Here is a 26,654-nt window from a genome sequence, read left to right as displayed (position 1 = left end):
TTGCGGCTTCACTGTGGGTGTGGTTTTCTGTGTCCATGCACCCATACGTGGAGATGCTGAGAACACTTTCCTTTCGCTGAGTGGCTCTAGCCCCAGCTGTAAGCAACCTCTGTCGTAGACTAGCACAGCTGGAAGAACATGTGGTGCTGTACAGTTCCCCTTGAAAAAGAGATTTTTCACTGAGATTCTTCTAGAAACCCACTCCCTCTAGTGTCCTTCCTTCTTCCTCCTCATTGTCATACCCACAGTCTATGTTAAGACAATAGTATTCATTTTTAAAATAAAACCTATTTCTACATCGATTTCTGAAATCTAATTATAAGTATAAAATTGAAATTCAGAAATACGCTTGCTTTTTACATCTAAAGCTCAGTAATTTTACCCACACTCTGAGCCACTAGCTAGGTGTTTTATAAATACACAATACTATGTTTACATGAATTTTGCCATTGGCTATTGCTTATGAATTTAATCAGAAGATAAATCCGACTTAATCAGTCTGTGGGCAGTTTTTCAAATGATTCATTAACTACTCTTTGTGTGAAAGATGAAAATAACATATTTACTCTCCCAACTGCTCCTCATCCCAACAGGTACCCATGGCTTATCATTATGCATTTGGATTATTCCATCCACACTAAATATCAGGTTTGAAAGGCTTAGCAAGCGGGAATGCAAAGGGAAAGAAGGGAATTTGTTTCCAGGGGAGTGTGTGTGTGTGTGTGTGTGTGTGTGTGTGTGTGTGTGTGTATGCATTGCAGGTGATTGGTGTCCAGCTCAGTTCTGCCAAGCCAAAAAACTCTAATGTTCTTCCCCAAGAAGACGGGAGGGGAAGGAAGAGAAAGGAAGGAGGCAAGTGAGCATGGTACTACATGTTTATAATCTACGCACTGAGGAGGGTGAAGAGATCGCTAATTTGATATATATAAATATATATGTGATCTAATGTTTATTACAGGAAGCTTGAGCTTGTCCACCAAATTATATTTATATTAAAATGAAAATAAGGAAAGCATTCTTCCTAGTTCTCTAGGATGAGATTGCCTTTATTTCCCAGCCATTTGGAAAGGACTGGCTTGTGGTGGGGAGGATCAAAGAAGTTGCTTCATCTTTCTGGTGAACTTGACAATCACGCTGCCCCTCATCTCTGAAGAGCTCGCCATCAAAGTCTTAAAATCGAACACCCACAAGTTTACTGGCATCACCAAGATGGACACACCAAGAAATCATTTTCGGCCCAGAGTGAAGCTCTAGGGAAATCTGTAGGATGCAAAGGAAACCTGAGCTTATTTAGGAGAGAAAAAACCATGTGGTGTATCTGGGGAAGAAGATTAAATCTTGGATTTCTGTGAATTTAAAAATAATGCCTAAGAGAAATTAAAGTTTAATGACTGTTCCCTATCCATGCCGGCATTCTCCTTTAAGGATGAACGCTTCTGTTCTCCCCAGCAATGGCTGGGTTTTGGCTTTGGTTTTTTTAAAGCCCTGCTTACCTGTGCTGAGAGCACATCTGCCTTGTGTGCTGCTCATCTCCAGCCTAGAAGATGCCCTTTCAAAGGAGGTGTGCCTTGAGCCTCCCTCCCCATCACACAGCCTTGAGCCTCTCTCCCCATCACACACAGCACTTTGCTTAGGACAAGGCATTTCCACCAGGACCATGGCCGGCGACTGTGTATCAGAACACCATAGAACTAGGTGAGTGTAGTCCATCCCGTGCTTTGGGTCTTGAGAGGAGTCGGCGGGGAATTTTGGGGAAGGATTACTTAAAGAGATGAGTACAGCTGTTTATTACTAATTACTTTCCTACCTCCGATCTTTCCTGCTTGAACCCTGGATAGGCAGAGATCAGATTAGTTTTTGTTTGTTTGTTTCCCCAACTCCTAGAACGAGCCTTGGCCTGTGGTACTGTTCAGGAAACATGTGCTGAACAGAATACACGTGTTGCAAGGATATGCTGAAAATTTATTGCCCCCTAACTTCCTAGAGTAAATAGGTCTTCCGGGCTATTTGTGCATCTGCTCAAAGGTATTATTAAGCTGTCAGAGTTTTTTCCCTGGTTGGAATTAAATGGTTTCCTAGAGTTTTCTAGTTGCCTTCCAGCAGACTCTACACACACTTGGTGTGAATACTGTGAGGGACCAGAGTGCAGTCTTTAGCCAGGACCCCTTGGACCAGCATGGTCTTTGTGTCCACTAGAATCTAATTAGAGAGCACTGTTATTGGGGTCTCAGGTTTGCTTTTTTGCCTCACCTGAAGGGATCAGGGCATCCATCTCAGCCCTTCCTCTCAAAGCCATTAATAGCATCTGCTCCCTTCACACTGAATCATCACGGAGAAGGTGTCGCATTTTAAAAGAAAAAAAAACAAAACAGGATTAACCTTAAGGGACTGGAGAAAATTAAAGCCCATTGACAAAAGCACAGGTGAAGCAAGAAATTGGGAATGTTGTGTGGGCATTGTTAGTATCTTTAAAAAGGAGTAAGAAGAGAAGTAAAGGTTTATTCCTAAATGATGTCTGTCTTCAGGACCACAGCCCCTCATGTGAAACTGTCTAACTTCGGGGATTTACTCCTCAGGCATTTGAAAGGCAGGTGGATGCAATAGGGGAGACTATCCCAGGAGAGTCAAACACTCTGTATGTCAGAGTTTCAGGCGGGTTAAGAAGGAAATGCCTACAAAAAGAATTAGGACTTTTATTTTTGTTCTCATGAATAATTTAAATCTATTTCTTTAATGGTTTGATTCAGTGACCGCCCTTGGTAAACATTATTCTTCATGCTCTTGGGAACGCTTGCTCTATTACATAAGGGTTAAGCTTGTATATATAATTTTTCAAAAAGTCCTTATCCCATGGTGAAAGGGTACCTTTAAATATTAGTGGTAATATTTAACCGAATCTATGCATCTGCATTGCTTGTGTACACCTGAGACATGGCTGCAGTCAGTACATTTCTTCAGCATCTCCATAGTCTCTGGGACTGCTGACATTTAAAGAGGCGTGAAAGGAACATTATATTCTTGTGACCTTCTTCGGTTCTTTCCTCCTGATTCTTTGGCATAAATTGAGCGGTGAGACCACACCTCCACCAGCAAAGCAGAAGCCAGGGCCTGAAAGCACACACTGAAGGCTAGACACGGGCCAGCCCTGGCCCAGGGAAAGATGAATGATGGCAGCATATTCTATGTCAGGACAGATTCCTGTAATGTAAATTTGTGGCCTTTTATTTGCCTCATGAAGTAAATGCTGAAAGTGTAAACTGGGTTAAAATACAGAAATACCACAACAATTTATGGTCAGGCTGCCATTTTTATGGACAGTATTGGAGCAAGGACACAGTCTGTGATAGCTGGCAGGATTGATCGGGGAGGGAGCTGTGCATTACCTCTGACGTGTCTTGGGACTTTACACAGTGACTGTTCCTAACAGGAATAGGAAGATGAGTTTTGTAACTGCAGCCTGACGTTCCTCCAAAGTGAACAGTCTGAAGTCTTAGGGAGGACTGGCAATGTGGAAAGAACTCACGAGCTCATAGACCAGATGTACATTCAGTTCTTAAGTACACTTTTAGAATTTTAGAATGGCCTTGCTTAATATACTTCAGGGTCTTCCATAGATAAGAATATGCTTTCTCTTTGATGTTTGAGCCCTTCAGCCACAAACATTTGTTTGGCCAATAAGTGAATTAGTTCTAAAAGCAAGAAAATATATGAAAAGCATGACTTGGTAGAGAAGAAGGCATTCTGCCCTGGGATTGCATTGCTACTCTAAGCTTTTCTGGTCTATGATGTGGGATTCCCCTCTGTATGCTGTGAATATGTTTTATTATCATTGGTTAATAAAGAAGCTCATTTGGCCTATGGCAGGGCAGAATATAGCAAGTGGGTCTTCCAAGCAGAAATAGAGGAGGAAAGAAGGCAGAGTCGGAGAGACACCATGTTGCTGCCCAAGGAAAAACAGGTAACAAACCACGAGCCTCGTAGTAAAATCTAAAATAATAGAAATGGGTTAATTTAAGATGTAAAGGTTAGTTAATAAGAAGCCTGAGCTAGTAGGCCAAAGAGTATGTAATTAATATTAAGCCACAGGATGGTTATTTCATAAGTGGCTGCAGGAGCTAGTGAGCTGGACCCAGTGGGTGGAGAGAAACTGGTCCAGAGGACCAGCAGAATGGAGAATATTTGTAGCTACAGGTCTGACTGCCAAGCCTGTTTCCTGGGTCTTGGTTTTTGTCCTTCTTCCTGTCCATCTAATAATACTGATGTCTTTCATTAATAATACTTGTACAGGGATTACCTGTATGACAGTTCATTGAGAGCAGGTACCATTTTCATGCCAGTAAAATCAAAGGATGTCAGGGGTCGCCAGGCTCTACTCTCTCCCTTATTAAATGTGGCTGGAGCAAGGGTGTAGAGGGAAACCTGGTGAGGACCTGGATGTTCTTAATCCCAGTTTTCTTAACTAACTGTTCTCACTCTTGGTATGAGGAGTAGGGCAGTAAATGGAGGAAGTAGGACCGGTTTCTAAGATGATCAGGAAGTTAAGAGAAAAGCCTTGGGCTGGCAAGATGGATCAATGAGTAAAGGCATCTTGTTACCAACCCCCCCCCCACACACACACACACACACGCATACAGTATTAAATGTAATAAAAAAATTTTGAGAAAGAGAAAAGCGTGCTTTTGCTACACCGAGGGACTGGGAAATTGTCAGAAGGTTAAATAGGAAGACTTCATTTGGGAGTTTTCAGTCTAGCAGCAATAAATTGGCATTCTAGGGAGGAAAGGCTATGACATCCAACAGGTGTCTGCTACATCCATGCCAGCCAAAGGTTTAATCCTCTGCCTGAATGAATTTGAGGTGGAGATTAAAAAGTAGAATTGCAGTTTCTAAGAATAGTGGTTTTCACGGCCTAGACAATGGGGAATGCGGAGTGACTGTTTAATGGACACAGTTTCAGATTTTCAGAGAAAAAAGAACTCTGAAGGTGGACTGTGGTGGTCCAATGTGAATCTACCTGATACAAATGAATTATACACTCAAAATAACTGAGTGATAGATTTCTTGCTATACCCATTTTACTGCAAGGGAATTTTTTAAATCTGCATTTGAAATAATATCCAAAGGTATGCCTGGTATATAATAGATGCTTCCTAAGTGACAGATTGTTCTGTCCTCTTTATGTGTATAAAATGGAGATGATATTTAACACAGGTGGCTGTGTTTTGCAGGGATCCAGGGAGCTATTGGATACATGAGGATGTTCATTTATTCATCCAAGTCTTTTATTAACAACCTACTTACTATCAAGCCTTGTTCTGTATGTAGGATGTAGATACTACAATAAGCAAGGATTATGATCTCTGTTCTGTGGACTGTAGAGTCCAGGTCCCTGTTCCTTGTGAGCAGTAGATTGCCAGACCCAGAAAAGCCTGGAGTCAGGTCTGCTTCTGGTTCTCTGTTCATGTGCACTGCTAGAATATGCCCCCCTCAGCACCACAGAAAAGAGAAGCAAGTCTTCCTTTGAATGGCTATTCCTGTGTTGTCAAAAGAGTAAATGAGGGACTGGAGATATGGCTCAGAAGTTAAGAGCACTGGCTGCTCTTCCAGAGGACCTAAGCTCAATTCCCAGCACCCACATGGTAACTTACAACCATCGTTAATGAGATCTGGTTCTCTCTTCTAGTGTGTAGCATACATGCAGACAAAACGATAGATAGATAGATAGATAGATAGATAGATAGATAGATAGATAGATAGATAGATAGATAGATAGATAGATAGATAGATAGATTAGACAGACAGATAGGTCTTTTTTTTTTTAAAGAGTAAACAATTGTGCTGTCCTGGTGATCCAATCCCCTTTAAGTAGTAACCTTGAGCCAGTCATTTCCCTCATCTGGTTCAGCCTCCTCATCATTGAAATTATGGCACTGGACTTGTGGTCACTGATGTTCTCTGACCATGGCTCCTTCTCTGTAGGTGTATATTTTCAGGCCCTACCTCAGAGCCTAGCACATCAGGCCTCCATCGCTGTCCATCCAACATATCCAGATCTAACCATAACAGAAATAAACCTTTTTTATGTGCGAATGATCTGCTATGTTGGGGAAGTAGAGCTATAGGTGGATTAAATATTCTGCGAGGCAGCAATGGGGGCAGCACGAAGGGCAGAGAAGCTATCCGCCTTGCCCACCAGCACCAAGCATGGGAGTGCTTCCAGAAAGGCTTGTGAGTCTGTTTCTCACCTTCCCTGCAGAGATAAACAACCTGGCGATGAACTGGTAGCTGCGTGTCTGCAGCCTTCCCTCTTGCTTGTGTTATATATATATATATATATTTGCAGAAGAGTGATGGGAGGGGCGAGGAAGGTGTCGAGTGGAAGTAATTAGTCATTCAAACCGTCGACATTTCCAATGGCAGGATTTGAGTGCCTACGTTATTGTGCACCGCTCTAATAGTTTATCCCTGAAATTTTCTGCCTGTATAATGTTTCTTAAAATATATCAAGGGAACATAAAAGATTTAATGCCGTGCTTTGTGCAACCATTAGAGTTGGAAGTCAACTGAACCTCCTCGAAGCTCTATCCTGGATGCTGACAGCAAATTCTGTTCTTAATTGCCATTCAGAAGAGGGAAGGAGGGCAAGCTAGGGGTTTGGAGTCCGGTCAGCTGCAAAGTTGGCTGTGAGACCCACCCGCACAGAATGTTTCACTGAAGTACGTGTGTGTGTGTCGAGTAAATGGTATATTTATTTGCAATGAAAAGAGGGTACTGCGAGAATGTCATCGATGTTTTCCTGAGGAAGCAGGTGTTCTGATTTTGCCTAGCCAGCTTCTGTGCTTGTTTGAGGATGGGCTCCCCACCAAATGTGTTTTTGTTACCTCTGGTCCATTTCCCAAAGTAGAGAACACAGGTGTCCTCCCTTTAGTAACCTTAACATGCTGCAGCTTCATATCCACGTTTTCAACATCTTTATCCCTTAGTGACTTCTCTTATTTTCAGGTAATGTTTTCAAAATCTTCATTCATTCAGAAGCCAGATTTAATGCTGACATTTTAAATTCCTAGTTGTTTTTTTTTTAATCCTGTGATGCATTCTGGAATGAACATTAACACCAGTGAGGGGTCTCTTGACATGATCTACACAACACAATTCCAAAGTTTTCTCAGCTTTTAGACTACAGTCTTACTGAAAACGCTGTGTGTGTGTGTGTGTGTGTGTGTGTGTGTGTGTGTGTGTGTGTGTGTGTGTGTGTGTGAGTGTGTGAGTGTGGTGTGTGTGTGTGTGCCCGCGCATTTTCACCAGTTCTTCCGGATACACAAGAATAACTGTTTAGCATGTGGTTGCAGAGAAAAGAGAGAGCCACCGCTACCAAGAATAACTTGACCTAATTTATAGCTGCTGTCTGTGGAAGTAGCTCAGTGGTGAACGCCGCATTTCATGGCACTTTTTCAAATGTTAGGGTTCAGTTGGGGTTGTCTAATATGTGATAGGGCTCCACTCTGGGAATTGGTGTAAATTAGGAAGCCCACATAGGATGTAAGGAGATCTAGACGCTGAAGGTGGAGCTGAGTTACTCCGTGTAGACTTGGCACTGCCTGGGGCTCTCTGGAACAGTTTTACCTGTAAGAGGCTGGCGTGGACCAGTGCTTTCACCACATGTCCGTCTATGAGATGAGCATCCAGCAAATGAAAGATGAGCCTGCTAGATGTCTCTGAGCATGCTTCAGTGTGGCATACATTCTATATATTCCACCATCAGCACCAGAAAAGCTGCCGTGACCCAGGCTGTCTTCTTGATGTCTTTGCTGGAGCTATAAAGGAGGATAATGTGAGAAAGGTCATTAGCAAGAGAGGGGTGTCGCAGATTGTGTAGCAGATTTGGAGAGAGTAGTTGAAATGTGAGGTATGGTTAAAACAAAATTCAGAAGCTGGGTAGCTTTGAGGTTCTGTCAAAGAGTCCTCCTAAAATGCATAAATTCTAATTTTCAGGTTCATTACCTAGTTGGCAGTGTTGGCTATGTGGGTTATCTGGGACACCTGACATGAGAAGGAGTGGGACGACACAGAAAATGGAGGCTCTGCACAGGCCCACACAGTCCAAGGGTTGCACCAGGGGAGACCTGCCTCCCAGCCAGGGGTTCTGCTAATGCCCTTGTAACTTCATTTCCGTAGCACACTCCCCAGCAACCCTTACTCTTCTCCTGGGCCTAGGCTCAAGGGTAAAGCAGCTGACTAAGCTTTCCAGGTATACTTTTTACCAGTCTTGAGGACAGACTCATCTAAAATTCTTCTCAGAAGCCTGTCACTTCCTCTTTGTGGCCTGTATCAGCTTTCTGGTACCCTACAGTTGACCTGAGGCCAAGAAGAAAGTTCTGGTGGTGTGAGAAGTAGAGACACCTAAGTTACTTATATGACGTAGGTAAAGAACCTTAGACAGTCTGCATTTTCCCTGAGCTGCTTTTCTTTGGCTCCTCTCAAGACTCCACGGTTTTCTTCTGGTTTCGTTTCCCATGTGTAACCATCAAAAGAGGAAGTAAAATGACAGTCACCTGTGCTGGAGATGGAGAGAAAAAATAGTTAGGATGCCTCTAGGCACTTTGTGTTCCAGACACCCCATAGATAAGAACTCTCATCCTAAAGGTGGCGGAGCCTGCTGGCCGTCTTTCTAGCTCAGCAGAAAGGCTGTGGGGCTCAAAGCATTGGGGTGACCCACCTGAGATCACTGGCTAGTGCGTAACCCACCCAAGGTCACACGGCTAGTGCACAACCCACCCAAGGTCACATGACTAGTGCTTGTTTGAACTAGAATTTTAAGGCAACTTGACTCAAAATTACATTCCTGTGTGGATAAGGTGACTCACCGGGTAAAAGCACTTCTTCCCAAGCTTGAAAGCCTGAATTTAATCCCAGGAAGCCACACAGTAGAAGGAGAGAACCAACTCCTGCAAGTTATCCTCTGACCCCACATGTATGTCATGGTAAGCTCACACATGCATGGATAAATACACACACGATAGATAGATAGATAGATAGATAGATAGATAGATAGATAGATAGATAGATAGATAGATAGATATGTATGTATGTATATAGTTATTAAAAAATGCTAGCCAGGCATCACATGACTTATGCCTTTAATCTCTGCATTTGGGAGGCTGAGGCCAAAAAAATCCTGAACTGAAGGTTAGTCTGAGATACATATATGTATGTAGATACAAAAAAAAATGTAACAAAAATGCTCATAGCAACACTGTCTCAAAAGAACATTAAAAAGAAAGAAAAAATATTATTTTACTACACCACTCTGCTTTAGCTGATAAAATGAATAAAAACAGAACTTTATAAAAAGTCACCAAATATTGAGAAGAATGTGGAACAGCCAAATTGTTCATTCTCTGCAGGCAAGAATGTTAAGTTTGGGTAAGCACTTTGAAAACCCAATGGCAGTATCCATTAAGGCTTATCATACATATCCCTTACGACCCCAAAATTGGAATCCTAGAAATGTGTGTAGATATGCCAAAAGACATGACAGCAATACTTATGCTAAATCCAAAGTAGAAGCAGCAGATAAATAAGACATGTTAGTTACATACAATGGAATTATCTGTGGCGGTGAAGAAGAATGCCTATGGCTATGTGTAACAACACAGAAAACACTTTAGATGTGTGATAAACCACAAAAGAATACATGTGGTATTATTTTGTATATGAAGTTTGAAAGGGAGTATACTGAATCTATGGATTGGAAGTTATAATAGTAGTTATTCTTATTTAAACAATGAGGGGCAGGGCAAGAGGATTTCTGCCATCCTAGTCATCTTCCATCTTACGACCTAGAGGAAATTGTCCAGGTCTGTTCACTTAATAAACACTCTTGAGTTGTAGCCTTAAAATTTATACATTTATGACATTTTTGTTATATTCAATGACAATTTTTGCCAAAGAAAAATATCCTCTGGGCACGCAAACAGTAATATCACTGAAGGAACTGGTTCTCAGGGGTTAGCTATACTGGTTTTCCTAAGTACTGAGATATAGAACATATTAGGATATGAACCCTTTCCCTCTTGTGAGAAGTCCAGTCAGGTGGGACAGGCAGCATGACACTGGTAAGTTTCAGGGACTTGTTTTTACCAATATTCAGCTGCTGTATAAATGTCTTCTCCCTTCCTATCATGTCTCAAGGCAAGTAAGTGACTTTGTGTCCCCTTTGTCAGACATCACAGAGCTGAAATTTTCATCCCCAGTAGTTGATGAATTTCAAATGTGATAGAAGCAATATCATGATGGACAGTGGTTTAGTTAGGTTCCTATTGTTGTGATAAAACCATAAGCAAAGGCAGGAAGAAAGGGTTTATTTGGCTTATACACCCTGGGTCACAGTCCAGTGAGAGAAGCCAAGACAGGAACTACAAGGGGGATATGGGTGGTCTCTAGATGGGGCCAGAAAACCAGGGTGCAGACCCAGAGTCTACCCCACTTTTCTAACTTACTCCCTGGAACGTTAGCTACCTTCTGGCTCTGTGGTTTGATGATTTTCCAGTTCTATCAGCCTGTGCAGGGTATCTTCAAGTCCCACCTTTCTGTGCTTGATCTCACTGTTGCATCTTCTCCTGTGCCCTTTCTCTGAATCCCCTTTTCCAGGAAGCAGGGATAATTAAATGCCTGTAGCCTACTGAAAGTTCCTAAGGATAAGGAATCAATGATTTTATTATTATTATTTTCCTTGCATGCTTCCTGGGACAGTTCAAATATGTTTAATTAGATATTTAAATAAGTATTTATATTAAGAGAAAGTCCTCTTGGAGTAATATGTAAGAGCTAAAGACTATGCCAGATCCAAAGGTGAAGGCCTAGAAAAAAAAAAGTTCTTGTTTGTGTTTTTGTTTGTTTTATTAGAGTGTGTTGGGGGGGGGGACAGTAACAGAATGGCTGGATTTTTTTTTAATTAGATGATTTTGCATCTTCCCAGAATGCACTCATGAATCGGAAGTTTGATCAGTGTTTAAAGCATCAGTGCAAATCTAAGACCTTCACATATGGAACAGCCCCATTTAATTTAATGTCATTTTATTTTATGAGATAGTTAATAAACAGGTACTGTATTTGATCTTATGAATTTAGTCCTCTATATTTAGCTTTTTCAGCTTTAATGGAACTATAATTTTAATCATGATTATTACTTTACGTTTTAATTATAATTTGGTATGGCTTAAGTATACATTTCTGAGAGTGATTGTGTAATGAAAACAGGAATTAGCTTTTCATTAACAAAATAATGGGAGAGTTCCCACTGCATTCTAGTCTGTGTTCAAAATCTAGGGGCTGGCCTAAAAATAGCAAGAGGAGCTTAACATCCTGGTTAAAAACATGCTTCTGAATCAGCTGTGTTCACAACCCAGTCTCTTTGCTCCATCTTGCCTCATCTTGTTCCCTTTCTTTTCAGCAAATAAAATAAAATCTAAAACAGACTTTGTGTCTTCTGAGATTTCAAAATATTTTTTTTATTTAGATAATTAGCACCATGGAGCCTCAGGTGTCAAATGGACCGACATCCAATACAAGCAATGGACCCTCCAGCAACAACAGAAACTGTCCTTCTCCCATGCAGACAGGCGCAGCCACAGATGACAGCAAAACCAACCTCATCGTCAACTATTTACCCCAGAATATGACCCAAGAGGAATTCAGGAGTCTCTTTGGGAGCATTGGTGAAATAGAATCCTGCAAACTCGTGCGAGACAAAATTACAGGTATGCTCTTCAACATTAAGGCTGGGGATTTACAACACACAGTGTGTGTGTGTGTGTGTGTGTGTGTGTGTGTGTGTGTGTGTGTGTGTGTGTGTATGTGTGTGTAACAGTGCATCTGAATGCCTACATCACATATCCCATGCAATGATTGCATGTATACATGCCACAAACTCATACCATGTACACACATGTGAACCACAAAAGCCCCCTTGCAGACTATCTGAACTAGGAAACAGATGAAGATTTTCAAGTGTGTTTCCCCTTTATATGGACTGGTCCTTTGATTGTATACTCATTTATTTTTGATCAGCTGCCACTACTCTTCTTTTTCTTTTTTTTAAGACTATCCAGAACTGGCTGGATAGCTGAAGATGCCTCTGCTTTCTGACTGCAGGGATTACAGGCATGTACTGCCATGCCTCGTTTTATGGGTGCTAGAAATAAGGGCTTCAAGCATACTGGACAAGTGCTCTACCAACTGAGCTATGTCCCTAGCTCCTCCTTAGTTTGCATTTTAGTCCTGAGCTCTGCCTTCTGTCTTTCCTACCCTGTACTCTACGCTGCTTTCATTCCTGTCTTCTGTCCTCAAACATTTGGTTTGTATGTGCCCAGTTTTCTTCCATATGTCATGACACATGTTTTAGAAGGGGGCCAAGTGGAAGGATGACAGAATTGCTCTTTGTCTCTGAGAAGAACAAATCCCAAAGATAGCAGGCGATGCTAGAATGTAAATACTCCCCAGATGAAGGACGATGCCTAGTGAAGATACGTATGGGAAATAGTTTATCTCATACATTGGTTCGTTTTGAAGATGGTCTTTAATTAATTGCTTTCTTCTTGACCTTGTGCTTAAACACAGAGCAATACCCCTACCCCCCAAACAACCTCAGTAATCAGGATTTTAATGTTTGTCAGACAATTATACTATGCCTGTTTGGGGAGAAAATTCCCTATCATCTTATTGGAAATGAGAATTTCTTCCTTAAAAAAATTAATGAGTTGCATAACGAGGGCGACCAGTGAAGCTGCTAGAGGAGTCCTCCACTCGTGAAGGCATCACATTAACCTGGAGGCCTTCAGCTTAACTGACAAGCAACTGGCTTGCACAAATGAAAACGGAGCCCTGTGATTTGATCATGATGCGATATCGGCCCCGTTTTAAGTCAGATGCTACAGCATATACATGCTCATGCAAACAAATCCGTCCTTTTCTTCTTCTAATCCACCTGGAAATGTGCTCCCTTTATAAATTAAGTACAAAGCTAAAAATAAGTGCTGTTTATTACAGTGCAAGTCACACAATCCCCCAACACAATTTATTTAGCTGTAAAATTGGAAAATGATACTTATCTTAAGAGTGTATTGTAAGGATGAGATGAGAGACTGGCTGCGTCACACCTAGTAAGAGGACTGTTGGATAGGAGGCTCCAGTTAGTGGAGGGAGCTATTTGTGAAGAGGAAGCCTTAACGGAACATGGTCCAGATAGAAATCTTATATCCAGTCCTCCTAATGGGGTCAGGCTTTACAGATCTTAGGCTTTTCGATCTTCTAACCTTTAAATGCCGGTATTTTCATAAAGCCAATGTTTAGATTCCTTGAATAATCTTTACATAATGAGATGATAATTCAAACCAAATTAAAACCAGTTAACCATATGATTCTTCCTCCCACTCCTATATAGAAGATGTATTTTTGGTTTTGCCTTACATTCTAAATAGGGATTCTGCCGGCTATCCTGGTGAATGGGTATTATTAATCACCTTTTCAGGAGGGTTCCCTCAGAGCAGCAGTGAGATTTTTTAAAGTACTGATTCATGGTGTTGTTCCTTGTTTTCTGAAGACACGTGTTTAAACAAGCAGATTCCTTTACTGAAAGAATGCTAATTTGGTAGTTCACTGAGTGGATTTGAATAGGAGTGACAGCTTCGAAGACAGCCTTTAATTTGGTATACAAAACCAAAATTGTCAACTCTGGTTTGTTTAGCACCCTCTCCAGCACAAGCAGAGACATACAGGAGCATCTGAGCTTAAAGATGAAGCTTATGGGTTGAAGGCAGAAATACAATTTGGGCATAAATTATAATTATGTAATTTTTTATTTCAGGCAAAAATTTTATTTGTAGAGAACTTGTGAGAATGAGGCTGGGAAATATAGAGAGAGCAGAGATATTTGCCCTCATTTGGTAGCAGTGTTTAATAAAAGTAGAACTTATGGTTGTAAAGAGTGCTTATTAAATTCTTCATTTACACTACCTAATTAATTCTAGCATTTTAAATTAACAGTGAAACCGGTCCCTGCTGTACCATTCCATAGATGCAGCGTATTTCCTCCATCCACCCGTTGTTCAGGTTTAATTGGCTACGCTAAAAGTCAGAGAAGGAGGGAGAGATGGGGCTGTGGGAGGTAGGAAGGGAAGGCTGAGAATCGCTCTGAGCCGAAGAACTTCAGAGGCTCGCCTTGGGCTTCAGTCCTAGCCCAGGTCAGCAGGAGTGAAGTGTCACACCAGACAAGTGCAAAGGCTGCAGCCAGTCCAGAAGTCAGGGTGAATGACATCATAGGTATTTTTGTTGCCCTGATTTCTAACATCCCGGTCCCCCCTTTTCCTCCAACACCTCCTACAGATCTGAGTGCAGCCTGATCCTGTGAAGTTTACAAGAAGTTCTAAATATCCAGTGGGAGGATTAGGGGGTGGGAGGCGACAGAAAGATAAGAATTGAAGATTAAGATTTCCCAGCCCCAAGCTACTCCCTAGGAAAGATGGCTGGGGTCTGAGAAGTTCAGCTCCCTTGAGAGAGAATGACTCCGTTGATGGCGTTAACTAGCTGAAGGACTTCTGCCTGTGGGTCATTATTGACTTCTCCATGTACGGAAGCACAGAAGAAATTTGGTCATAGACTTGAGTGACTGGGGGTACCACTGAGCACTGGCTAAGCACTGGGCAAACCTGTGGTCATCACCACAGACCACATCTTCCATTTGCTTAGGTAAGGAAACTAAAGGCAGACTAAGTGACTTCTCCAGGCAGCACAGGAATCCCCTATTCTGGAGCCCATGCAGAGTGAAGACCATAACCCAAAATAACACTGTGTTCTTTCAGGGAGAGGCTGCTGGATGCCCTCTGGAGAGCCTACCTAGTGCACCCTGACCCTAAACAAGACGCCGTGTACAAAGGGAAGCATAGATAGCAGTGTTCGTCATCCACGTGGGATATAATTCAACCTGCATCTCTCTTCAAAGTTCAGGCCCATTGTCTGAGAGTCCCAGAGTTCAGAGTCCCTTGCAGAGTTTCTGGGCATCTTTCTAACTTACTAAGTAATGTCTTCTGAGAAACATTGGATTTTTCATTTTGCATTAGGAAAAGACACTTTATCTGGGCACCCAGGAGATAAAATATACAACCTGACATGTTTTTGGGTATCGCCATAGACACATGATGTCACAGAAAGCCAAGTCTTGGCTTTTTCCCCTCCATCTACCTGCTGCTAGGGAGAAAGGGAAATCTCACATGACCCTCGGGGTTCAATTGAAGAACAAGCCTGGGTAGAAATTATGTATTTCTCGTGGACTTCTGAGAATTCATATAGATTCCTAGCTTTTTTGTTTGTTTGTTTGTTTGTTTCATTGCCTTTGACTTTTGTTCTACTTTACTTAATCCAAATTTCTGTATGATTGGCATTTTTAGGGGAAGAAACATACAGCTTGGCTAGGACAGGATTAGGTGGTCTAATGCCAGCCCAGCTGGGATGCCAAGTTTATCATTAGAAAGGTCTATCTTGTTACTGCCCCACCCCAAAAGGAATGATGAAGAGGGGGAAAAAACAACAAAGTCCTTAGAGGAAGCTGGGGCTATAGCTCTGTGCTTAGCCCATGTAAAGCCCTCGTCCAAGCTGCAATAACAACAAAACCTAGGAAGGGAGAAGTTCATATGAGGCAATAGACACCTTTGAGCTGCCTCATCCCAAAGAGAAAAGAAAAGAAACCACCATTTCTACTTGATAGCCCTCTCCATGTATCTGCCCGGGAATAGCTTTTAAGAACAGTGTTCTGTCCATTTCAGACAAGTCGGAGCTCTGCAGGAGTAGAATAGGGCAGTCCAAACTGAACACAGCTGACTACAAACTGGATCTGTCTAGACTGGTGTACGGACAGACCCTAAACACTCTGCGCTTAAGTACAGCAGATGTGCTAGCTGGGGCTTTGCAGAGGTTAAAAAGATGGAGTTCAGCTCTGGGCAAAGGAAAGAAAAGCAAAGAAGCAGAGCTGACATTCAGGCCAGAACAAAAGCAACTTCTCCTCCTCGGTGCTTTGGCCGAAGGAAGTATAACTTGAGTGGAGGTGGCTCTTCAGAAACCGTGGTCTACTAGGAAGCAGCATTGCCAGATGGACTTAAGTATGTCAAAATACTTCTCAACGCCAAATTTAACCCATCACTTCATGGGTTTTTTTTTCCCCCTTTATAATACATCTTTGAGTTAATATTATTCAGGGGCAAAAGCAGAACAAGTAGGTAAAAGCTCACAGAACTCTTTGAAACACTCTGGGCACTGAGATGAATTCTCTGCTGGCAGAGTCTCCGCATCCAAATTTGCATCTCTAACTTAAAAAGGGAACCTACTCTGTTTTGATACAGTGACATGAGAGGTCTGGGGGTCTGTGAAGGCCTAGGCAGCCTGCGTGTCCCTCAGCAGGTGAGACGAGGATGGAAATCATCAGTAGCGAGCCTTTCTGTATCAGAGTTTCCAGGGCAGAGCCCAGCTACAGTGTGGGCTAGCAGATAGAAGGGAGAGGAGAGTCAGGCTCCAGACTTGTTCTCTTTCACCTCTGCTTCCAGGGAACTGGATTTGTAGGAACACCATCTCCAAGATGACCACATAAACAAGATAAGGTTCAGAAAAAACTAAAAACTATATTCTGAAAAAGTTTCCAATGTACTCCTATAAAAGGAAACCAGCCTTTAGATGAATTTATTAGACTAATCTTCTATAGGCTCTAGCAAAGACAAAGAATAGCTGTTGAGTTTTTGTGTGCCGTATGCACCCGAATGCTCTTTCTGAGAGTGGTGGTGTAGCAGCTCATGGACGAGTACACAGGCGTCTCCTGAAGAATGTCGGGGCTGCCACCATCTAATAATCACCTTCAAGGCCTCACTCAAGCTGCACCCAGGAGTCAGAGCCTAGTGTGATCCTCAGCCTCTTTTGCAGATGAAATCTGAAGTTGGGGGTAAATGAAAAACTTGTGTAAGTTGAGTCACCCTCCAAGTGCAGGAGCAAAGACTCGGATCCAACCCTGTTTCACTCAACAAGCCAGTGCCCACCTAAACTCAAACCTCAAGTCGTGTTGGTATATACAGGGTCTTTTGAGATTATAATACAATCACATCATGTCCCCATGTCCTGCCATCTGCCCCCACCATTCAAATTCACGGCCACTTATTCAATGAAGCTGTTTCATAGTTTAACTTCTGATTTTCTCCCTTCTTGAAATGCCTTTGGTTGTGTTGGCCTTTTATTTTCTAAGCACTGCATTATGATGGAAGCTGCCTTTGTGTAATTAAGCCCAGGCACAATTAGGTATATCCAAGAAAATCCCAAGATATTGCTTATCTTCGTGCAGTTTCCTGTCCAGGCGCAGGAGAAGGGTGGTTGTCACTGAGGGAAAGAGTATAGGAAATAGCACGTGGCAGCATGTTTTGCTCAGATTTGGAAAGATGCAGGGTGCCAGGTCTCCTGCACTCAGAAGGAAATTGGGCTGATTTGCATCGGCTGTTGCATGTGTCACCTCCCTGCGGTCACCTTACACATGTGCCACCAAGAAGAATGAAAGAGGTTGACATGTTGACTTGGGAAAGGGGTTGACTACTACTGAAGGAAGTTAATGGGAAATTTTTAGGTGTGGAGAAAATCTGGAAGTCTACAGGGATGGCAAACTAGAAGAGGAGCCTGCCTTGTGAAGAACAAGACTGTCAGAACATTAGGTGTGGACAGCAAGCCATGTAATTGTTGTGCCTCTTACCCATCCACCAAGGGCAACCAGAGACCTTCCATTGTTTCTAATTAGAATTTGGCGGTTGAGTGGAGCCGCGAGGCTGGGTCTGTGCCAGCACATCGGGCATCTCTCAACAGTTGTTGCTGTTGTTCTTGTCCTTGTTTTTCCCCCACAAAATGGCAGTTGTAAGGATTACAGACCAGCTAAGGTTTCTTTTGCCTCCTGGTTATCTTCCCCTTCATCCTCCCTCCAAATCTGACAGTTCTGCCCTGATTCCAAACTTAGATAGGAAAATGTCCTCTCATCCCCGGAAAATGTCTCAATGGCTTTTACCTAGGATGTGAATCAGGCCTGGGTATTTTAAGGAGTTTCTATTTCCGTGCTTTAGCTGACTGTTTGGTTCATAAGACCAGCTCCCTGTTCACCCAGCATCTTCTCTTTCTCCTAACACATATACACAAATACATACAAACGCAAACACACTCACACACAAGCACTCACACACACATCACACACACACACACACACACACACACACACACACACACACATCTCCGTACAATGGCCTGGATGATTGCAACTAAGAACTAAGCAGGAAGATAATGTCAAACTGAAATTTCCGCACATTATCTAAAAATGTAATTCATCAGATTCAGGGCAGGAAGAAAGTGCCTTCCGAAATGTGTAAGGGAAATTCCTTTTCCTGTCTTTTGGTAGGTATGGTAGTGGTGATTTCTTTCTCAGCCTGCCCCGCCCCCATTCTGCGCCACCCCCATTCTACAGCTCCCTTAGTCTCATAACTGATGAACTCTGTGCCTGTCTTTATGCCTCATGAGAACTGAAAATCTTTCAAGTTGCCGTTTTGGTTTCTTCTACAGTACTGAAATTGAGCTTTGATGGGGAAGATATTTCTAGATTGGAGAAAAGATAAAATTTAGATAGAGGCCATCTATCTGAATAAGGCTTTTTACACTTGTAAAACATATTCAATCAGCCAACAGTATTTACTTAGTGTTTACTCTCTCCGACCACGTAAATGTCATTCTCTCCCCTGTCTTAAAGCCTTTCTAAATTATGAGAAAGTCCCAAAATAGAAGACATGCTACTCCAGGGACAATGAGCGGGGCAGGACAGGTCCTCCATCAGCCCCCAGATGTAGAAGAAGCAGGTCTTCTGAAGCATGGCCACCTTTTCTGTTCTCTAGGGTGGTTTGGTTTGGTTTTACCAAAGTCCAATCTTACTTTTCCCACCCCTGACCATTAAAATTATTTAAAAGGAGCTAATGAGATGGATGAGTGTATAAAATGTTTACTGCATAGCATGAGGATCTGCATTTGGAGCCCAGCACCCATGTGTGCCGAGAGTGGGGAGGCATACCTGCGCTCACAGGGCTGCGACAGCAGAGTCAGGAACACCCCACAGTTTGCTGGCCACCCACTCTAGCCAAATCAGTGAGCTCCAGGTTCAGTGATAGACCTTGTCTCAAGATTAAAGTGGAAGGCAATTGAGGAAGACAGCTGGTGTTGGCCTCTGGGCTCCATGTGCATACACGTGCATATGCGCAGACACACACAGAAACATCGGCATGTACACTACATACACACATACCAAAGTCTTTGGAAAGACAACACAAGAGAACTGATTCCTAATGATGTAAGGAGAGAACTTAGCTGTGTGGCCGCTACAGTGTCTGACAGAGAGTGTCCGTAGATTCAGTGAAAAAAGGCAAGATCTCCTAAGTAAATTGGGAGCATGGGGACCATGGGGGAGGGTTGAAGGGAGGAGGGGAGAGGCAGGGAGGGGAGCAGAGAAAAATGTAGAGCTCAATAAAAATCAATTAAAAAAAGAAACTGTTATAACAATGACATCTTCAATCTTAATAAAAATAGAAGTATATTTAATTTTTTTTAAAAAAAAGAAACTTTCTATTTCCCATGACCAGTGGCTATTACCACATTTTGCAGAAAGGAATCCAAGCCTAGAATTATCTGGTGAGAGTCATTGGTTTGTTCTGTCTGTCTGTCTATAAAACCTATAACCTTTCTATTCTTTTATCATCTGTTTCTGCTGAGTGAGGGTGCAGACAACATCAGTTATGAATATCGAAAGGAGTAAAGAGAAGCAAATGGACCAAGGTGCTCAGAGCGAGTATCAAAGAAGAATGGCCCTTAAACATGGCAAAAAATAGATTGCAGAAAATCAATATATAATGAGGAGGCCATTGATCCATGCTCCGGAAGTATTGCTAAGGAGTAAATGTTTATGTCTCCTCACTCACCAGATTCATAGAGCGAAATCCTGGTCCGCAAAGCAACTGGAAATAGGACCTTTGCCCAAGTAATTAAGGGTAAATGAGGTCATGCGGATAGGATCCAATAATAGTATCCTAATGAGAAGGGAGAAAGAAACCAGAGCTCTCTGTGTATCTACACATTAAATAAGGCAGTCCTCTGCATGCCAGAAGATGGGTCCTAGCCAGAATCCTATCATGCTGCTACCCTGATCTTGGGCTTCCAGCCTCTGGACCTATAATAAAATTAATTTATGTGTTTTTCAAAATCTATCTGAATCAGAATCGTTTGTTATAAGCAGAGTAATATGAACATTATCAGGAAATACTGAATGGAGCAGTTAGGGCTACTTCACAAGGTATGTTTTCCCATGGCCTCTTTGTTAGTGAAGAAACTTTAGCTCAGGAAGAGGAACTAATTCATTCAAGGTTGGAGCTAATAAATGAAGCTGAAATTTCAACCCAAGTCTCTTAACACCTTCTCCTTGCTAATAAATAACCCTACCCAACATAGGATGATGTCTGTTACCCTCCTGAGGTCAGGTACATATTTGCTCACTGACTTTTTCTGCATCCATTTCTTATTATTTTATAAGTCTGATTTTCTAATCAGCTCCTGTCTCATACTTGAAAGTCTGGTGAGATGCTGGGCCCAATCACTCAAAGTGGATGTTCAAGTTAGGAGAACAACTGTGGCTCCTCAGGAATTTCTCATCACATTCACCTAGAATCAGATTAAGTAATTCTCATTTGCAGTGTAAGCCAGAAACACCAACTTAGTGATCCCAGGTATTTTCTCGTGTTGTTTTTAGAGGCTTTTTTTTCTTTCGTGCCTCCTTTAGCCTGTTGAAGCATCCAGCATGTGCAATTATCTAAACTGATGAGGCCAGAGAAATCCAAAGAAGACTTCAATCAACCAATTGCATGGCTTACTTTCCTGCTATTTCCTCCTCCTCTTTCTCTTCTCTCACTGTCTCTGTCTCTATCTCTCTGTCTCTCTCTGTTTCTCTCTTTCGGTGTCTCTCTCTAAATTTCCTGTCCTCCTTTCTCTGACTTCTTATTTACACATATGCCACTTTGATTTGAAAAGACTTGAGCTGGCTTTTAAAATAAAGAGTTACTGTTAAAATGGATTATAGGCAGAGGGAAACGGATACGGAAGGGTAAAAAGAACACCAGAGGAAAATTAGTAAATTAAATGTGGTGTGTCTAAGAACCGACAGACAAGCTAGTCAGAGTTCTCTTTTATAGGAAGGAAAAATATGTGATAACCTTTGTCCCTGTTTTCAAGTGTCAGCCAGGAGCCCAGCTCTATCCTGCACTTCCTGCCAGCTCCTCCATAGCCCTTTCTCTGGATTCCCAGGGTCTGTGGTGACAGCTGCCAGCTATAATGCAAGACGGGCTATGAATCCTGAAGTCACACACATGGAGGTTTCCTTTACTCCTCTCTTTCCCAGACCCAATTTGGATTGATTCTTTTTTTTTTTTCCTTTTTAATGACAAAGTCTGGCAGTACCATGGAGAAGCTGCCTGAATGGAGTCCCTGTTTGTACAGCATCAGATCTCAACAGTGTGCCAGGAAAACGGCTCCAAAGCAAGCCTTCCTTGCCTGCTGCCCTTCAGTGAAGTGCTAACTTGAATCTCTGCAGTCTTGTCCTCCCTGCAGTTCTCAAGGTTGAGCACACAGGACTTCATTTAGGATAGCTTCCATCCTTTCGGTGAGGGTTTCCATGGTTCTGACCAGAACTCCAGTCTGGACAACACACAGGAATTGCTAATGTCAAAACAAAAACTGTCTTACCTGCCTTTGCCCTTCCAGCCTCCCTCCCTGTCAGTGCAGCCTTGCCAATGAGGCAGCCACCACGAGCACAAAGAGGAAGAGCCCTACCGGAGAACGCCACACTTCCCGAACATATTCACATGTGCCAAACACTTCCTGCTCAGGATGTCAAACCTTCCCAAACTGAAATCAAATTCAGTGAAATCCTGCCTTCCCTACCACACACACACACACACACACACACACACACACACACACACACACCTATTTAACAGATGAGCAAGGACATTGCACGGGTTGCTTTATCAACCCTCAGACGACCATTTCCTCAATACCCGGTAAAGAAGAAAACTCCCTCCCCTACTTTATTTTGGTAGTACTTGTGTGTTCAGATTCGGTGATGCATGTGAAGTCATTTTACAGAAATAATAAATGGCAGGTTTGGTGGCTTTAGAAGACTGTGAGTGGAAGCCTTAACTTCCATATCTGAAAGCAACAGGATAAATTTTAAGATTAATTTAAAAATTAGACCACTTTAAAGCCTGGAGAAACAGCTTAATGAGTTAAGTACTTGCAAAGACCTTAGTTAAACCCACAGAACCCATGGTTTTAAAAAAAAAAAAGGAAGGCTTGGTAGCATGTTCTTACAAGCCTACCACTAAGGAGGCAGAGACAATCAGATTCCTGGGGCTCACTAGCCCCGCAGCCCAGCCTCCTGGCCAAGGTTTCAAGCCAGTGAAAGACTCTGTCTCAAAATAAAAAAAAGATAGTTCATGAAAATGATGAAAATGATGCCCTCATTGTCCTCGTACCTCCACATACGTGCACACATATGTACAATGCACACATAAATATCTACACACATGTGCTTATGTAAACACACATTATATATTTATTTTCTCCTTTTTAAATAATTAAGCCAGTGTGATAAAAGGCTCTCCCAGGTTCTTCTCTAGGATGGGCTGCAGGACTTTTTGAGTATCCAGACATTCTGTGCCTTAGGTGCTTCCATCAAGGGAGTTAAAGAGTACTTCCCACCTCACTGAGTGTTATGAGATTGGATGTTGGCGAGCCGCTGAAGTGATACCAGTTCAGGATATTACTGTGGTCACTCAGAAGATAGGCTGCTGTAAGCAGGGGATTTATGCGGAAAGGCATCCACGCCCTGTGATAAGCCAGCTTTGCTTTCTAGTCTGCCTTCCAGATGTTTTGTTCAGTTATCTACGCACATCTCAGCGAAAGCTGATTAACTCTCTCAGACATCAGTGTCTAACTGTTATTAATGCTCGAGCTGATCAAATTACATTGCCACAGATCCTACTTGTGCTGTTAATATTAGATTTTGGATTCCGGTCTATAATGAATGATTTTTCCTCCATGCATTGGAAAAATTGGTTAGCTGAGTTCATAAGAAAGTTTAATTAGCAAGCTGTTTGTGAAAATAGCGGCAGTGAGTCATCATTCAAAATGAACTAACATGTCTCAGCGTTGAATTTATTCTTCCCTTCCTTGAGCAGCCACACAGGATCCTTTTGTTTGTCAAGCTGGCACATGCTGCCCACTTGAACTACACCATGTAATAAACTAATAACAAAACCAGCAGATTCTTGAAGCCAGGAGGAAGGGGGTGTAGGGTGTCCGTGTTTGTACGTGTGTGTCTGGGTCTTCCAGAGGAGTATCGCGGACTTCCTGGAATCTAGCAGTGTGCTAGGCAGAAGCCTCGTGATGAAGAGCTAGGCTTCCCACAATACACCAGTCTTCCTACTCACTAGCTGTGCAACAGGTATCATCACCCTCTGCTCCTCTGTTTCCCCATTTCTAAAATAGGAACATTTGGTTATGTATTAGCAAGGGTAAAATACACAGAAAATCACCTGGCATGTAGTAATATCATTCTTATACCAAGTCTATGAGGTATCATTGTTATCCCTATTTTACATGTAAGAAAATGTGTTCAAAAAGGTTAGGTAACTTATTCAACTCATGTGTTTTCTAAGTAGCATGGCAAAGTTAAACCATGTACGCTTGACTCCAAAGCCTCTACTTTATCTTCTACACTAGTCACCTCCAGGGTCAGATGCCAATCATCTCTCCCCATCTGTGTGTGGGTGAAGGAGGGAAGTGTTTGTGTGTGTGAGTGTGTGTGTGAGTGTGTGTGTGTGTGTGTGTGTGTGTGTGTGTGTAGCTCGTTACATTAGAACAAAACCATACCAACATGAAAATGTATCTTTGGATGTCTGATCCCCTCCCCTCTGCACATCTATGCTGTATCTAGCTGGTCTTGGAAGCAAGGCTGTATGATGTCCTCTGAGAAACAGGCTCACAGACAGTAGCAGGGGAAAAGAAACCTTGGAAGTACATATCCCTCTTATCTCAGAAGCAGTATCGCAGCGATGAGAACCACCTCACAGTAATTACATCCTGAGACACTGATCAGTCCTGTTTTGGAGAATAATGTTCACTTAGGAATCCCATCAAACAGTCTTTCCCAAAACTGTTTAATCTGCAGTGTGTTTCTTAAAAAGAAAACAGTGTGTTCTGTTACAAAAAAAAAAAAAAAGAGTTTGGGAAACTTAAGTAAACCAATCAGAAGGCTTCTTTTAACCCCCTTCTCTGCTTGTGTGCTAGCATGCATTGTGGAATTTAAGGGAAGGGTGGTAGAATGTGTGGGGCTGCCCTGGTGTGATAGGTGGGTAAACAAGAGGTCTTGGTGTGCTGGTGGAGTCTCACCTGCTCCTAGGAGGAACAGAAAGTGCTGTCAGACGGATCCTTCTCAACAGGACCAGCGCAGTCCCTTCACACACCACGCATTCTGGAAAGTTGTTGAGCACTGCTGAGCATGCTCTGGGTCTGGGTCAGCCATGCTTATCAGAATGTCATTTCATTTTCCGTTGCCTAAAGACATGAACCGTTAGGAGATGTTCACATCTTGCCGTTCTTGCCTATTCCTAGACGCTTCTTCATTTTCATGTCTGCCGGGTGTTTGACTCGGTGTCATGGGGCTGCTCATCCTTTGCTTGGATTGGACATTCTCTGACATTCGTTTCACAAAGTCAAAGGTGACTTTCCTCTCATCCCTACCCAACAGACCTATTTCTGTGTAAGTGCTTCTGTCCTTGTGTGTCTCTTGCCTCAGTCACTTACCCTTGCAAGCTAAACATTGTGGTGGTGGCTGTTTTGTAATATACTTTTGTTTCTTTTAAAAATTTGAGGAATCTCTGTCTTCTAAAATGCTTCTTGAAGTCAAACTAAACTATCAGACCACGAATGTGGGCATCATGTCTGGTTCTGTCCTAACAATGAACTCTTCCATGGTAAGAATAGGAGAGCTTGTCTTCATGTTCATAAGACTGGTCATTACTGGTCATTCTAAGGCCAGAGAAGCTCACCCCTTCCTACATAAAGGACACACTGACTGAGGCTTCCAAGGTCCTGCCCCAGCTAATATTTGATGTCCTGGCTTATCTCTGTAGAGACATTTATCTCATCTCCTTCGGTGAGAACAAAACATTCTGTTTTGTCTGTTCCAAAAGGTTTGTATTCAGCTAATATTTATGAAGCCTTACTTTGTGCCAAGCCCTCTCACATAGCCTATCTCATTTAATCTAAATTTCAACATGGCTTCGGTAGCTTCTGCATGCCCTTTCTAGGGATGTTGTGTGGTGGGGGAGTTTTGAAAAGCGTTGTCTTAGTATTGAATTCAGCAGTTCTTTTCACCCACAGACACTTGGCCCACAAAGTTTCATTTTGCCCAAAGACTAATTACAGAGCACACAATTAGGATTAATCTGATAGACTTTTCTGCCTCTTCTTCTTTTGTTGCTAAACCATTGTCTTTAACATCTACAGCACTTCTGGAATCACCTGTTGGTTTGTATCCACTCTGGGTGGAAAGGCTCGTCTATTCGACATCCAGACCTTTGTTTCATGTGAGAATAAACCAGCCAAGAAGTAAGAAGTCTGGATCATTTTTATGGCTAGCTGGGAGTTTGCCAAAATCCTCCTCTTTTTGTTTCGAGCCTATTAAAATATTTTTAAATGTATGACTATTCTTTCCTGTCTTGTAAGAATATTCTGAGCATAATTTAATTTAACGTGGCTTTGATTAAGAATCTTTCATTGCCCCAGGGTCATCAGTCTGAACACTCCTTCTTTTTAGTACAATAAATGCTGAAGGTAAGATAGTTGTCACTGAGGCTTCTATTGTCCTCAGTACATTACCCAGAATATTTTTCCCTTTCAGCCCTTTTTTAACCAAGCACTTGATACTAGCTTTTTATCTTACGAATTTCTATTCTTTCTTGCACAACAGAAGAAAAATAGGACTCAGATTGGTTCAGTTTTTCATTTGTTGAAGTTTATTATTGAAATTTATATTTGAAGAGCTGTCACTTGGAGCAAGTTATTTTATAGGACAAACCAAAGGGAATGAAAAAAGATCTCTTTTGAGAAATGAATCGCTTGGCTTTTCTTATTGTACAATGTGCATTTCTGTCTGGGGAGCTGCTCGAAATGGGTATCTGTGTTCTGTGGGTCCCCGTAGGCATTACAGGAACAGTAGGAGCATCACATTTCACATCTGCATGAGACAATCTCTGCAAGCCAGGAGCGCTAGCAAAAGCCACTGGCAGGGAGTTGGCATTAGATGGACTCATTTGAGGATCTGGGGCTGGGTATTGGTGCCCTTGATTTTAAATGGTAGTGATAATGCTTGCATTATAGGGCTATTTTAAGGAGTAGGTGAGGTTAAAAAGAACAGTTGGTATAGTGAATGGCACTGAAATGATGAATTTTTGAAACTATTCGTTCACTTATTGAATTCATTTATTTAATCTATT

General features: G+C 42.2%; 1 protein-coding gene across 6 annotated transcripts in view; it reads left to right on the top strand.

Annotated features, from left to right (window-relative positions):
• The window catches only part of Elavl4 (ELAV like RNA binding protein 4), a 136,102-nt gene that overhangs the window by 77,016 nt on the left and 32,432 nt on the right, over positions 1–26,654 (top strand). For all 6 annotated transcript variants that reach the window (XM_026781933.1, XM_013348551.2, XM_013348553.2 and 3 more), the window contains exon 2: positions 11,519–11,759. In XM_026781933.1, coding sequence (XP_026637734.1) covers positions 11,519–11,759 — 241 coding nt within the window. The remainder of the gene's footprint in view (positions 1–11,518; positions 11,760–26,654) is intronic.

This window comes from Microtus ochrogaster, chromosome 10 (assembly GCF_000317375.1).
Source record: "Microtus ochrogaster isolate Prairie Vole_2 chromosome 10, MicOch1.0, whole genome shotgun sequence".
NCBI classification, from domain to species: Eukaryota; Metazoa; Chordata; class Mammalia; order Rodentia; family Cricetidae; genus Microtus; species Microtus ochrogaster.
This window is presented reverse-complemented; position numbering and strand designations above follow the sequence as displayed.